Source organism: Gymnoscopelus microlampas, assembly GCF_963454915.1.
Source record: "Gymnoscopelus microlampas genome assembly, chromosome: 15".
Taxonomy (NCBI): domain Eukaryota; kingdom Metazoa; phylum Chordata; class Actinopteri; order Myctophiformes; family Myctophidae; genus Gymnoscopelus; species Gymnoscopelus microlampas.
In genome coordinates this window covers 31,701,022-31,714,825 of record NC_139952.1, presented here as the reverse complement: position 1 = coordinate 31,714,825, position 13,804 = coordinate 31,701,022, and the positions used below count along the sequence as shown (strand labels likewise).

The following is a 13,804-nucleotide window of genomic DNA, read 5'->3' as shown; positions in this document are numbered from 1 at the left end:
GTCAAAATGGCCGCTATGTGAACATGGTCCATGCTGACCGGTGTTTCGCTTGGATTAGCTACAATTCAAACTCAGATATCTGAGTCCAACAAATAAAAACAGTCACGTTGCTCTGACATTTTACATGAAGAGAGCTTACAATCCTTATGCACGGGGTCATACTGACCATCTCAGGGTAAATTTACACTTTAGTGTCACTTTCCGAAGATAACTGGTTGCGTTCGTCAAGTGACACCAACACTTGAATGGAAAACATATTTACAAATCTGCCATTTTCGCAGAGTGAAGCGGCCCAATGACGGAGAATAGACAAACAGCTTTAAAGGGGAACTATTATGAATTTATATATTATATTTCTATGTAATATTACAATGTTGGATGTTCATATTAAACATGGCCAACATTTCAAATAGGCCTACTGGCATAACAAAACTTAAAATTCTGAATGATAGGTTTCCAAAGTATACTTCTACTTCCTAAACAAGCAGATGTCAACTTGTTTCAAGGACCCCCTTTAACTCTGAGAGCGTACAAAGCAAGGTGTACACAAGGCGTTACAGACCTGTAAGGGGCCATTTGGAACCCCATCAACCCTGAGGGTCCCTGGACCCCTCTATATGGTCATCTGCTCTGCCCACGTTGCCCCTTTCCATGGGTCCCAGGATCCATCCCAGAAAGGACGTTGACCAATCGGAAGAAAGTAGGCTTTTAGGGAGGTGTGTCTTAAAGAAAAAGGAGCCAGTGCGGTTCATTTCAGACAGAAGCTGAAATGAGGAGCTTCATAACGCGACAGGATAAGATAGATGATGTTTTTGAACTTTTGAACTGTGAATCATGCAAAACGACTTTGCCTTTGGAACTGCCTTAATCATTTGAGGCATAGATTCAACAAGATGCTCAATTGGTACTAAAGGGCCCAAAGTGTGCCAGGAAAATATCCCCCACACCATCACACCACCACCAGCAGGCAGCCTGAACCGTTGATACAAGGCAGCATGGGTCCCTTCTTTCATCTTGTAGATGGCAAATTCTGACCCTACCATCCGAAAGTCGCAGCAGAAATCGAGACTCATCAGGTCAGCTGGTTTTTCCAAACTTCACTTTTGGTGAGCCCCGTGCGAAGTATAATAGCTGGAATTAGCGTAATAGGTCCCCTTTAAATTACATTAAATTACACTGTACACACAGTCGAGTTAAAGAAAACCTCTGAATCAGCGCGCATACCGGACAGACGCCTGCAGTAGTCGTGGATAAGCCGTAGCGCCCGCCGCCCTTCATTTAAAGTAATTGAGGCCGGTCACGAGAAAGAACTTCTCCAGGAAGAGTTCAGAGTCCAGGACGGCGATGTGGGCGGCGCGGCCGATCAGGGTGTTGGCGGTGTTGGGCAGGGCGTGGAACACGTTCTGACGGATCAGCCGACACTCCTTGGCCTCCAGCAGAGGCTGCAGCAGGTTGGTGATCATCTCTGTGTACACAGGTCCTGGGACACAGATAACACACAGACCCATAAGGTCCATTTCATTCAGGCACATTACTACGGAAAGACACGGGAACAGCAGGGACTGTCAAAGCTTTTGAGACCAGAAAAAAACGTTTGGTATACATTAGGGATTAGGCCATTAAGACCTGAGGCCGATTCTACAAATGCCTGTTCTCATACTTTCAATAAAAAAAAAAAGCTTGTATATCTGCTATTTTTGAATAGCCAAAGCTAAAATCTAAAATGACACAGATGCTTTACTGGTTTTAATGAGTTAGGCCCCGGACCCCCATTTGATATGATTCTTATCCCTGGGATAGGGACGCAGACGCGCTTTGTGAGCTTGTAGATCTGCTATTTTCGGCTAATGTTCCCCCCAGAATAGGGATGCAAAGGGTTCAAGTGGTTAATGTACAAATACAAAAAATAAAGTCCCTATCACACGAAGATTTGGCGGCCCCCCCTGCAGTATCTCTGAGGACCCCCTAGGGGTCCCGGACCCCCTGTTGAAGACCCCCTGCCCTATATATAATCACCCTGCCTGATGCAGGACAAGAGAGCTATAAAAGGCAAGGTAAGCTATAGCTATGACATCAGATTAACCAATTGAGACCTGGAACTGTCTCATTTTTAGATTTGAGCTAAAAAGCATTATTTTACACTTTGAGCTATTCAAAAATAGCAGATATACAAGCTCGTAGCGCGGCACCGAGTGCCGCGCTACGAGCTTGTAGATCTGCTATTTTTGAAAATTCGTGAAAATGTGTGCAAATCTTTGTATATATATTTTTTTAAAGCGAACATTTTTAACTCAAATCTTTGCTTCTGGGGGGTCCCTGGAACAAAATATTTTGATGGGGGTCCGCGGCCAAATACATATAATTTTGGGGGTCCTTGACATGAAAAAGATTGAGCACCACTGATATAGAAACATACGTTTTTCAGAAAACTGTTGGGATTTAGGAGACATGTAGAACCGGCTTCAGGTCTTAATGGATTAAAAAGAGTGGATGTTACCATAGTCCCACACCGCAAAAGTTGAGCAAAACTTATGACTGATTCATTGTTAACATAACAGGTGACAACAGAGTGGATCTGGTGCTTAGCGTGTCCCCGTCCTACCTGTGGTCCTGTCTTTGAGTGCAGTCTTGCACATCTCGATGCGCGCTGAGTGGAAGGGGACATAGCGATCCTGTGGAGACGCCACCAACACCACATTCTTAAAAAACTGCAGCCCTGAAACGAGGAGGAAAAACACAAGAGTCAAGTTGTACGGTAATGCAGTGTGTGTGTGTGTGTGTGTGTGTGTGTGTGTGTGTGTGTGTGTGTGTGTATGCGCGCGCGCGTTCATTATCGGTGAAGAGAGAGAGAGAGAGAGAGAGAGAGAGAGAGAGAGAGAGAGACACAGACAGAGAGAATGACAGAGAGAGAGAGAGAAGAGAGATGGGGGAATCAGTTGCATATCACAAAGTGTTATCACAAAGCAGTGTGACAGGTTTGATGTTTTTCTGTCGGGTGTCTTCTGTCAGGGCTGCTTTTAACAGACTGCAGTAGTGGTGGGTTTCAAATGACAGGGTTTGGATCATTTTGTCAGCCTGCCATAGCTTTGGAGGCAGCCAGAGGAGAAGAACAAAAAAAAAAGAAAATCTCTTCTAAAAAAAAAAAGAAGAAGAAGCATTTTCAGGGCTTATCTCCTTCAAGTCTCTGTGACAAACGACTGCTTTGTTCCACTCTCGCAGTGGGGAGGCCTCTCACAGTTATGAGCTAGCTGGGGCGTGAGCGTTAGTGAACTGACACACATAACAAATCTGACGGAAAGAAACATCGCCGATGAGGCGCGGCACAAGGATTTTTTGTCATGAATATTTAATTTGAGTGTCTTTCGGTAAGAGTCGGCAAAGTATCAAATTGCTACAAAGGGAAGTCAATAGGAAGATCTCTCACTCACGCCTTTTGCTTGTAGGCCTACACGTCGTTTTCTAACTTTTTTTTATTTTTTACCTGGTTTCTGGCTCAGGAGGTACAGGAAGGTCTTGCGCGGATCGACGTGATCTCGGAAGGTGAGCTGCAGCAAGGATCCCGATTTCTTCAGCTTCTGCATCAGCCACAGACCTGAGAAACCCCACACGCACACACACACACATACACGCACACACACGCACGCACGCGCACACACACACGCACGCACGCAATTAGACAGCACCTTTCCTCAGCACCAGCAGAGAACAGCATGTCCTACTCTTAGATGAAAGCCTAGCTGCTGAGAAGGAGGAAACAGTGGAAAAAGCAGCGACTTGCTACTTGCTTATCGTCGCTGTCGGGCAGAAACCTCGTATCTCCATATTTCGTATCTTTTTATGGGTCGTGCCCCCCCCCCCCCCCCCCTCCTCCTCCTCCCCCACCCGTAAATTAATGCCCTACTTTGTCAGGAGTGTCGGTCAAAAGTAATGAAAATAGCCCATCTGCAAGCTCATGACGCATCGCTTGTCATGAGCTCGTAGACGGGGCTATTTTCATATTTTTGAAAGTTAAAGAGAAAGTGGTTATAAGTGCGTCTGTCGGTTTTTATAAATATTGCACCAATGTAAAGTATTAACAAGAGCTTGTGACTAAATAATAACTACATTGCATCCAGTGGAACACAGGCTGTCTTTTGACATTTCCTGAAAAGTAACAGTTTCAGACATACAAGGTTTCGACCCGACTGCAACCTTACACAACACACAGTAAACACAGCATGGACGTCCTCCCAGTGGTGTAAAGTATCTAAGTACATTTACTGTATTGTACTTAAGTACAGTGTTGAGGTATTTTTTTACTTTACTGGAGTATTTTACATTTTCAGTACTTTTACTTTTACTACTCCACTACATCTCAGAGGCACATATTGCACTTTTACTCCACTACAATTATCTGAAAACTTTAGTTACTAGTTACATTGCAGATATAAATGATTATATTATAAAACAAACATTAACCACTTCAGCCCTATTTTATACATGGGCTCTGTGAAAATAGCCGATCTACAGTAGATCGGCTATTTTCAAGCATTTTAGTACTTTTACTTTTGATGCTATAAGTATATTTTGATGCCACTACTCTTGTACTTTTACTCAAGTAACATTTTGAACCCAGGCCTTTTACTCGTAACAGAGTATTTTTATATTGTGGTATTGCTACTTTTACTTAAGTAAAACATGTGAGTATTTCTTCCACCACTGCGTCCTCCTACACTGTCTGTCTGTCTGTCTGTCTGTCTGTCCCAGCGTGCTGAGTGGCGTGCTCACCCGTGCTGACCAGCGTGCTGCTGTTGTAGAGCGTTCCCAGGTGCGGGCCCGACAGCGACAGGAAGGTGTGCAGTTTGGCCAGGTAGCAGCGGAAGCGCGGCCGCGTCAGCACCGAGCGGATGATGATGTTCCCCAGAGAGTGTCCGATGAAGCTGGGAGGAAGAGAGAGAACTGGTGTTAGAGATAGACTGATACATATATATATATATATATCGGTTTGGCCCGTACTGTACTGTATACCAGTACATCTGCAACAGAAGCCATGCTACATGTCCAAGAGCCTGATGAACATTCTCAACAAATCCAGCAAGGCACCAAAAAAGGCTAAATCAAAAGTCTGAAGTGTTCAAGACTACGGTGAAGTAATCTATGAAATGTACTCTACATACACTCTTGTACTGTATGTCCAAGGCCGTTGCTTTTTAGGAAAATAACCTGTGTTCCTATTAGATTTGACTTTTTTGATGACAGTAGATAGGCCATTGATGACAATAGCCGATCTACAACTTCACAGTGCGGCGCATTGCACTTGTTGATCGGCTAATTCTGAAATTTGAGGAAAAACCTGGAGAATTTTTGAATAATCTTGAACAATTACAACACCACAAATCTCATGGAGGTCCCTGAAGATTTTTTCATATTTTTTGAATCAGGGGAACTGGGAAACCGGAAGGTTCCCAGTTTGATCCCGGGCTCTCCAGAGTTAGTGTCGAAGTGTCCTTGAGCAAGACGCTGAACCGATAAACCGAACCCATTAGCCGAAAAATAGCAGATCTACAAGCTCAAAACACGCTAAATTTTCGGAGAGTTGGTGTAGAGGGAAAAAGAGCATACCAAGTACAGAGCCAACAGTCAAGTTGACTAAACATTGTGGGTTTAAAAGGGTACATTTCTGAAAATACACATCAACATGAATCCAACATACTAATAGAAAAGATTGGTAGCACTTGCTATGCATCCTATGTGTATAACGCATCATGAACATACTTATAAGGGTAGTAAACAAACAAACAAAACATACATTTTACACAACAAGTCTATATGAATCTATGAAATGAATGAAAAAGTTTAATCTGCGACATCATTTTATACAATATGTAGTGGGGGGTCCCTGCTTCATCTCTCTCTCTCTCAGCTAAAGGGTCCTTGGGCTGTAAAACGTTGAAGACCCCTGCTTATAGAGAGAACAACGTCTTGCAGAGGGGAAAAGAAGATAAAGTCGACACATCTCTTGTTGAGTGGGCGGCTGGCTGGCACAGAGCCGTCCGCCACGCTGCATCCTGGCAGCCTGCCTCCGCTGCACAACATCTTATTATAGAAACATTCTTATAGATATGGATGCTATATTTTTAAAGTCGGCGCGACTCTGTGAAAAGTTAAGATTGTGTCGAAAGTGGAATGCGACGCAGGGGAGGGCGTCATTCGGGGTCATTGCCAACCCCCCCCCCACCCGAGCGTTTGCAGTTAACCTAAAAAATGTGGTTCTTTTATGCATTGTTCTATACACCTCTGCACGTTGTTCGCAGATCGGCAGTTTGGTGCCTCTCAATTCACGCCCCGTCCATCTATTGTGACATGTGACACGTGTTACAGACATGTGTGTCTGCAACCATATGTTAGTTAATCACTTTCAACGTGGTGTCCCTATTTTGGGCATGTCATTATAGGCAAGTATTTTCAAAAAAGCCCCCTCGCAAAGAAAAAATAATTGTTTTATCTACAAGCTCACAATGTGTTGCATCACAACGCGTTGTGCCTCTTGACGCCTCCTCACGACACCACCACTGATGTAGAGCAGTTGTTCTCAAAATTGGGGTTTGGGGACCCCCAGGTGGTCCTTGAGGGGGTTCCAGGGGGTTCCCGTCAAAAATGGGTTAATACAGCATCAAAATCAGTTCAACCATTTTGACCCTATTAACCCTGTAGATCTGCCAAAAAAAAAATCTTGATCAAGTATGGAACATTTATAATCATTTTGAAACTTATTATCAACTCAAATCTTGTATGGGGGGGGGGGGGGTCCCTGGCACAAAATATTTTCCGATGGGGGTCCACGGCCAAATACTACATATTGATTTGGGTGTCCTTGACATGAAGAAAAGTTTGAGAACCAATGATGCACAAGAGACGTGATGCGTGGATTTTAAATTCATGTAATTTATTTCTTTTACCCTTATTTCACACCAAGGAACTCCCATAGAGATCAAAACATGTCTTTTACAAGAGCCCCCTAGGGCCTATATAAGGAAGCAAGCAGCCGTACAGTACAGAACAGAACCAGAGCGGCTGTCCTTACCAGCAGCAGTGCTAAATACTACTATTCCTGAAGCTATAAACTGTCACTCCGTTTAACCCTTTAAGACCGGGAAACGCATCTGTGTGTCATTCTAAGATTTCTTTGGGCTATTTTTTGAAAAAAAAAATCGTGAAAATGTGTGAAAATCTTTGAATACCTTTTTTTCTGTATATATATATTCAAAGATTTGCTCAAATGTTCAAGATTTTTCAAAAATAGCCAAAGAAATCTAAAAAAAGACACAGATTCTTTCCCGGTCTTAACGGGTTAATTAACTGCATTGTCCTTGTTTTTTTTTCTTTTTTACAGCAGCCAGCTCCCAAATCCCTCAGAAGCATGTCTCCTTTCCCTTCATCTGTCTCCCCCGACGCTAAATATAGACAGAATGTGGGATGTACCACATGCTCTACCAATAGCTTCGTCTTTAAGAAAGCGGCCCCTCACGAGCACACTGTGTGCTTACAGGAGGGAGTACACACATCCTCAAAGAGCAATACCCTCCCAAATACAGAAAAAAAGAAAAAAGAAAAAAATGGCACAATGAGGGCAATTACAGTGAAAGATGAATTGCTTTCAAAACCGGTAGTTCTCAAACTTTTCGCATGTCAAGGACCACCCAAAATGTATATGTATTTGGCTGCGGACCCCCCATCGGAAATTATTTTGTGCCAAGGCACTGAGTTTGTGTTGTTATAAACAGATCGTCTATTTTCAAATAGCCAGGGTTAAATTGGTTAAACTGATTCTGATGCTGTATTTACTCATTTTGATGGAGGACCCCCCCTCAACTCAATCAATTGATTGATTGATTGATTGATTGATTGATTGATTGATTGAATACTTTGTTTTGAAGATTGCAGAGAAAAAGCACATGGAAGTACAGTTTACAATACAAGGTCAGCTAAAATGGATCGCTCATAAAAGCCGCAATGGCTTGTTTCAAATGAGATCCCCACGCACTCAATTCATGGAGGTTAATATGTTACTGTCGATGATGGTATTATGAGTTTGTACCTACAGTAGCATACAGTAGTGGTACTCAACCTGTGGGTCGGGACCCCCCACAAAAGTTTACGTCCAATTCCTGAGACAATAATTTGATGACCGGACTCAGCCGGTCAGCAGATTATTGGCTTAGGAATGTGACAAAAACAAAAAAATCTCCATGAATTCAAGGCTTCATGGGGTGTGTAATTGATAGAAAATAAGTATTTTTTTGGGTGAACTACTCCTTTAATAAAAACTAAAAATACAAGAAATATGAAGACCAACAGCAAGGCTATCATGAGTGAATCAGCCACGTGCACCATTTACAATTTCTGCTGCCATCTAGTGACCAGACGAAGCCACTGCTCCAGTCGAGCACTTTGCCTCCACGCCACGGTCTCCTATGTAACAAATATGATGATGATGCATAATCAATGGCGCCGCGGCTTCGTGACATGTGACAAAATGGGGACTCGTCAGCAGTCCGCGGGTTGTTTGAGGAGTTGTTAGGACTGACCTTATCCTGCCTACGGTAAGATTATACAGCTGTATGTGTTGAATGATCTCATCCAGCAGTCTGTCCGTCATGGTGTCAAAATCTGCAAACGTGTCGGTCTGCAGCAAAAGAGCAAAGAGAAAGAATGGTCGTCAGCGCTCTATAAATAGCCTTAAAAAGCACTTTCACCAAAACGTGAGCGGGCCTACCATCAATTTGTTCTGATCACTGTCAAGTTGAGGGAAAACGCCCCGAGCTCAGTGGTGGAAGAAGTACTCCGATTTTTTAAGTAAAAGTAGCAATACCACAATATCTAAAAAATATATATACTTTGTTACAAGTAAAGGCCTGTATTAAAAATGTGACTGAGTAAAAGTACAAAAGTATTGGCATCAAAATATACAGTAAAAAATATTGATAGAAAATAAAATAGAAATACTCAAGTAAAGCAAAATTGTAACTTTCCTCTTCTACCCCGGATTTGAACCCGGTTTCCTGTGCAAGTGCTGACATTTTTACCATTGAGCTCATAGAGCCTGCCTGCTTGCTCAGGGGATACATTTAATCTTGACCATCAGGTCAAAAGGTCGTGTCAGATCGTCTGTGTCTAGGTGAGCCATGACCTTTGACACAATCTAAATGTCTCAATAGAAGAGCAGGGAGACAAAAATACAACAACCCCAATTTTATCATTTGTATTGTATTAACACACTTTAGCATACAGATTGGACAACATTTTGGACATTATATTCACAAAAAGTTACATAGTGGTGCTTTTAAAAAAAGTTACATAGTGGTGCTTTAAGTAGAGTATTTGGTTACTGGCCACCACAGCTCCTACCTGGTTTCTCTCAGACATGAGGAAGTCCAGTCTGGAGCCCGGCAGACCCAGCTCAATGAAGGTCTTCACCAGTCTGAGGTCTGCACTGTTCCCTGCAGTGATAGAACAACATATAAATACTACTGTTACATGTAAATGGCCTGCATTAAAACATTGACTTGAGTTAAAGTAAAAAACAAATAATACAAAATAAATATATATTATATATATATATATATATATTAGCATCAAAATAGTACCAATAGTAAAATAGTAAAATAGTACTGATTAGTTTCAAAATGTTTCAAAAATAGCAGATGGACAAGCTCACAACACATTGCATCGCGACGCATTGTGAGCTTGTTCGGCAATTTTTGAATAGCCAAAGTATAAAATAGGGCTTAATTGGTTCATTTATGTTTTGTAATAATAATCTAAATCTGCAAAGTAAGCAGTAACTAAAGTTTTAAAATAATTGCAGTGGAGTAAAAAAGTACAATATTTGCCTCAGAAGGGCAATTTGGAGTAGAAGTAATAAGTATTGAAGAAGCGTACATACTCAAAATTGTGCTTGAGTACAATACTTGAGTAGATGTACTTAGTTATTTTCCACCACTATTCCCCGGAAACAGAGAGACAATTTAAAGCCAGAGCATGGGCCTCAGCACTTATAAAGAGGGCTCATTAATCACGTAAAGACACCTGCAATATGTTTAAGGAATGGGTATTTACATACAGAGTAATGATGTCCATTTTATCTAGTAGGACATATTAGGACTTCTGCGGTCTGCAATACATCTTCAACACTAATAAGGTGCCAACGTTTAACAAAGGATGTACCGTGTATTATGCAAACATTAGGATAAATCCCTTTAATAGTCATTATTTTATCTACAGTGACGTCACGCCGTAGGACGTGGGAATTGGGGAAGGGATTCAACTCAGTCATGTGAGTGTGTTCCACTGGTGGAAAATCTACTCAAATGTTGTACTTAAGTAGAAGTATCCATACTGCAATATAGAAATACTCGGTTACAAGAAAAAGCCCAGGAATTCAAAATGTTCTTCTGTATAAGTATCAAATGTACTCAAAGTACCAAAAGTAGAAAGTACTCATTATGCAGAATGTCCCATTTCACAAGTTTTCAAATGGATAAAATGTTTAAAAATCCCTTGAAAATAGACGATCTACAAGCTCACAATGCGTCGCATCGCAACGCATTGTGAGCTTGTTGATCGTCTATTTTCAAATGGCCAAAATATATATAGGGTTAAAGTGGTTAATGTACAGTATGAAACTAGTAACAAACGTTTTCAAATAATATTAGTGGAGTAAAAAGTACAATATTTGCCTCTGAGATGTAGTGGCGTAGAAGTAAAAGTACTGAAAATTGAAAATACTCCAGTAAAGTAAAAACTCCTCAAAATTTTATAGGGTTGTCCGATATTGGCTTTTTTACCGATAACCGATATACCGATATTGTCCAACTCTTAATTACCGATACCGATATCAACCGATACCGATATATGCGGGGATTATTGTGATTAGGGTAAGCTCAAATTTCATATCACACACACCATATACAGTAAGAACTCCTGTAACTTATTTATAAAGCAAAAAAAAAAAAAAAAAAAAAAAACATTTTTTTTTTTTTTTCAAAAACCGATACCGATATTTTCCCGATATCAATTTTTATGCTAATATCGGCCGATAATATCGGGAGGCCGATAAAATCGGACATCCCTAAAATTTTACTTAAGTACAGTACTTGAGTACATTATATACTTGTTGATAAATCATGTGATATATCATTTTCTTTTAAATCATGTTATTTTATTTGATATCGTTTGTGCTTTTCTCAAACATGTGGGCTCATTCTTCACGTAAGACACCTGCAATATGTTTAAGGAATCTGTATTTACATACAGAGTAATGATGTAATGATGACAGAGTAATGATGTCCAGCACCACTGGGAAAGAGGGTCTCAGCCGAGAATTAACTAAAGGTTGAAATTAAATGAAATTAAACGATTCGGCACCTTTTTGTGGCTCTGGAACATTTGAAAAACAAATATTTGGACATGAGATGAAGGAGCACTGTGTGGGGTCCATAATTATGGCAAACTGAAAGCAGGAGGAGAGGGTTCAATTGTAGATCAAAACATTTAAGTCCCTTTTCCTTCTGCGAGACATCAAAGTGAAACATCTGGCGGTGAACTTAAAACGGATCCAAGGCACTCTGTTCCATTTCAGTTAAAAAGCCTTTATTAATCCATCATGGCAAGGAGCTAAAAAATGCAGGTGACAAGGCCTACATCAGGGTCCACTGGACCAGTGGACCCTGATGAAGGCGTTGTGCTGAAACACATTGGTGGTGCCTTATTGGATCTGTTTTAAAGACGTGATGAAATGGCTTTGTTGCTATCGTTTGTACCCCTGTTTCTGAACGTTTAGCTCAGAAACAGGGGTGTGGTTTTCTTGGGAGCATTCACAGTGTCAGCCGACGGTCACGTTCCCTCCGGGCTATGGGATCTCTGAACTCTACATTCTGCACTGATCAGAGCGCATAGAGGAGCCTGAGGCAGGCAGGCAGAGACTCCAGAGAGAGGGAGAGAAAGGGGGGCAATTCTAGCAGCACTTTTATAAGTTGGATTGCTTATTTCTCATCTCCAAAGTTTTCAGATACATATTTTAGTGTACTGTTTAAGTTAAAAACCGAGTAATTCACCATCTGGCTGTTATCTTGAGTTAGATAAATAATGCAGCAGGCTAGTAGCCCAAGAGTGTCTCCCTAATTAAAATCAGGTGCGAGTGGAGGAACATGAGCTATGGGAATCAAACAGGTCAAATCATGATTCATTTATATTCATGAAGGTCTGTCCACAGTTGGTTATCACACAGTACGTTTGCGTTTACAGGAAGTCATTAACATTTGACATTTAGGGACCTTTGACATAAGAATACACAACAATTTATGTGCATGACATTTTTTTATTTATTTTTGGCATCTAGTGATAGATAATGTCCTCATTATGACCGTGGGTTTGCTCTAAAAGTGTGAAAAACGAAATGTTCACACTTTTTTCACCAGTTTATTATGAACTCACCGTCCAGGCCATGTAAACACACCACCAGTATTAGTGTGAACTCACCGTCCAGGCCGTGGACACACACCACCAGTATTAGTGTGAACTCACCGTCCAGGCCGTGGACACACACCACCAGGTGAATGCCGTCGTCAAACTCCTCCTCCTCCTCCTCGGGGGGGAAGTAGGGCAGGTCTGAGGCCAGCAGAGGAAGGTCACTGTACAGGCCGGCCTGGAAGCTCAGCTCCTTCAGCAGCTCTTCTTTGGCCTTGTAGAAACTAGGGCAAAGAGAGAGAGAGAGTACACAATGAGACAGTTTAGGATAGTTTAGTTTGGTTTATTTCGGTACATTTTTGTAGTAACATAAAGTGTAGATTTCATAGGTAATACAAAAAGAGTGTCTGACCGAAAAGCTATAGACTGAAGCCATAGCTTATTTAGCCTTTTACAAAACAAAGAAAAAAAGTTGGAAAAAAAACAAAAAAACAAGTACAAGGACAAGACACTGTTCGTGTTTGCTGTACCGTACAAGTACTGTATATGCTATGATAAATACATTCATCATACAGAAGGCACATTCCTTTTATGTTTTTTTTTATAATTATCTATCATCTTGTTTTTAAGTATTTCAAAGAATTAGCTGCACAATTTCACATCAAACCACATCAAACAGTAGTCTAGTGAATGTTTTAATTCAGTTTTGTGTCAGACAGATTCCTGGTTTCAGTTTGGTTTTTAGTTTGTTTTATTTTTTGTATTAGTTTCAGTTATTTCACTATGCATTTATATAGAAGATGCATCTCCAAAAGCTCATATTCACTGATGTACAAACATCTCTCCAGCTCCTCATAAAGTAAGAGCTTAGTAAACAGAAAATATATGTTCAGGTCGGGATACCAATTTGATCCAATCAGGAGAGAGACCTACACAATTCAAGATGTGAAATTGGAAGTGAACAGACTAAATTGGAACTGTAACTGATTAACCCATTAAGACCTGGAACGCATCTGTGTCACTTCAGACTTTGGCTATTCAAATCTTGAAAAAAAGTGCCGCGCTATGAGCTTGTAGATCTGCTATTTTTGAAAAATCTTGAAAAAAAAAAAGTTTTTTTTCCCAGAATCGCCTCAGGGCTTAATGATGATTGGATGAAATTGGTGTCCCAACTTTTTCCTGTTCACTAAAGATCTGGTGAGACAGGGAGACCTCTGTTATTGAATAAACACTATATCAGAATATAAAGCTTTCACTTTTCAAAAAAAACATTTTGGAAAAAAAATATTTAAACAATGAATTTGTCTCTAGTGTGTTGCCTAGCAATAAATGTTGTAGAGTTGTTTTCTTTATGCTA

At 40.9% G+C, this 13,804-nt stretch overlaps 1 protein-coding gene across 1 annotated transcript in view; it reads right to left on the bottom strand.

Annotated features, from left to right (window-relative positions):
* Nucleotides 1-1,274: 1,274 nt before the first annotated feature.
* fam135b (family with sequence similarity 135 member B) overlaps nt 1,275-13,804 on the bottom strand; it is a gene marked incomplete at both ends in the record, with an annotated part of 61,776 nt that continues 49,246 nt past the window's right edge. The window contains 7 exons of the mRNA XM_084080424.1: nt 1,275-1,480; nt 2,603-2,716; nt 3,482-3,592; nt 4,768-4,919; nt 8,568-8,665; nt 9,388-9,479; nt 12,565-12,731. Of these exons, the coding sequence (XP_083936550.1) occupies nt 1,275-1,480; nt 2,603-2,716; nt 3,482-3,592; nt 4,768-4,919; nt 8,568-8,665; nt 9,388-9,479; nt 12,565-12,731 (940 nt within the window). The remainder of the gene's footprint in view (nt 1,481-2,602; nt 2,717-3,481; nt 3,593-4,767; nt 4,920-8,567; nt 8,666-9,387; nt 9,480-12,564; nt 12,732-13,804) is intronic.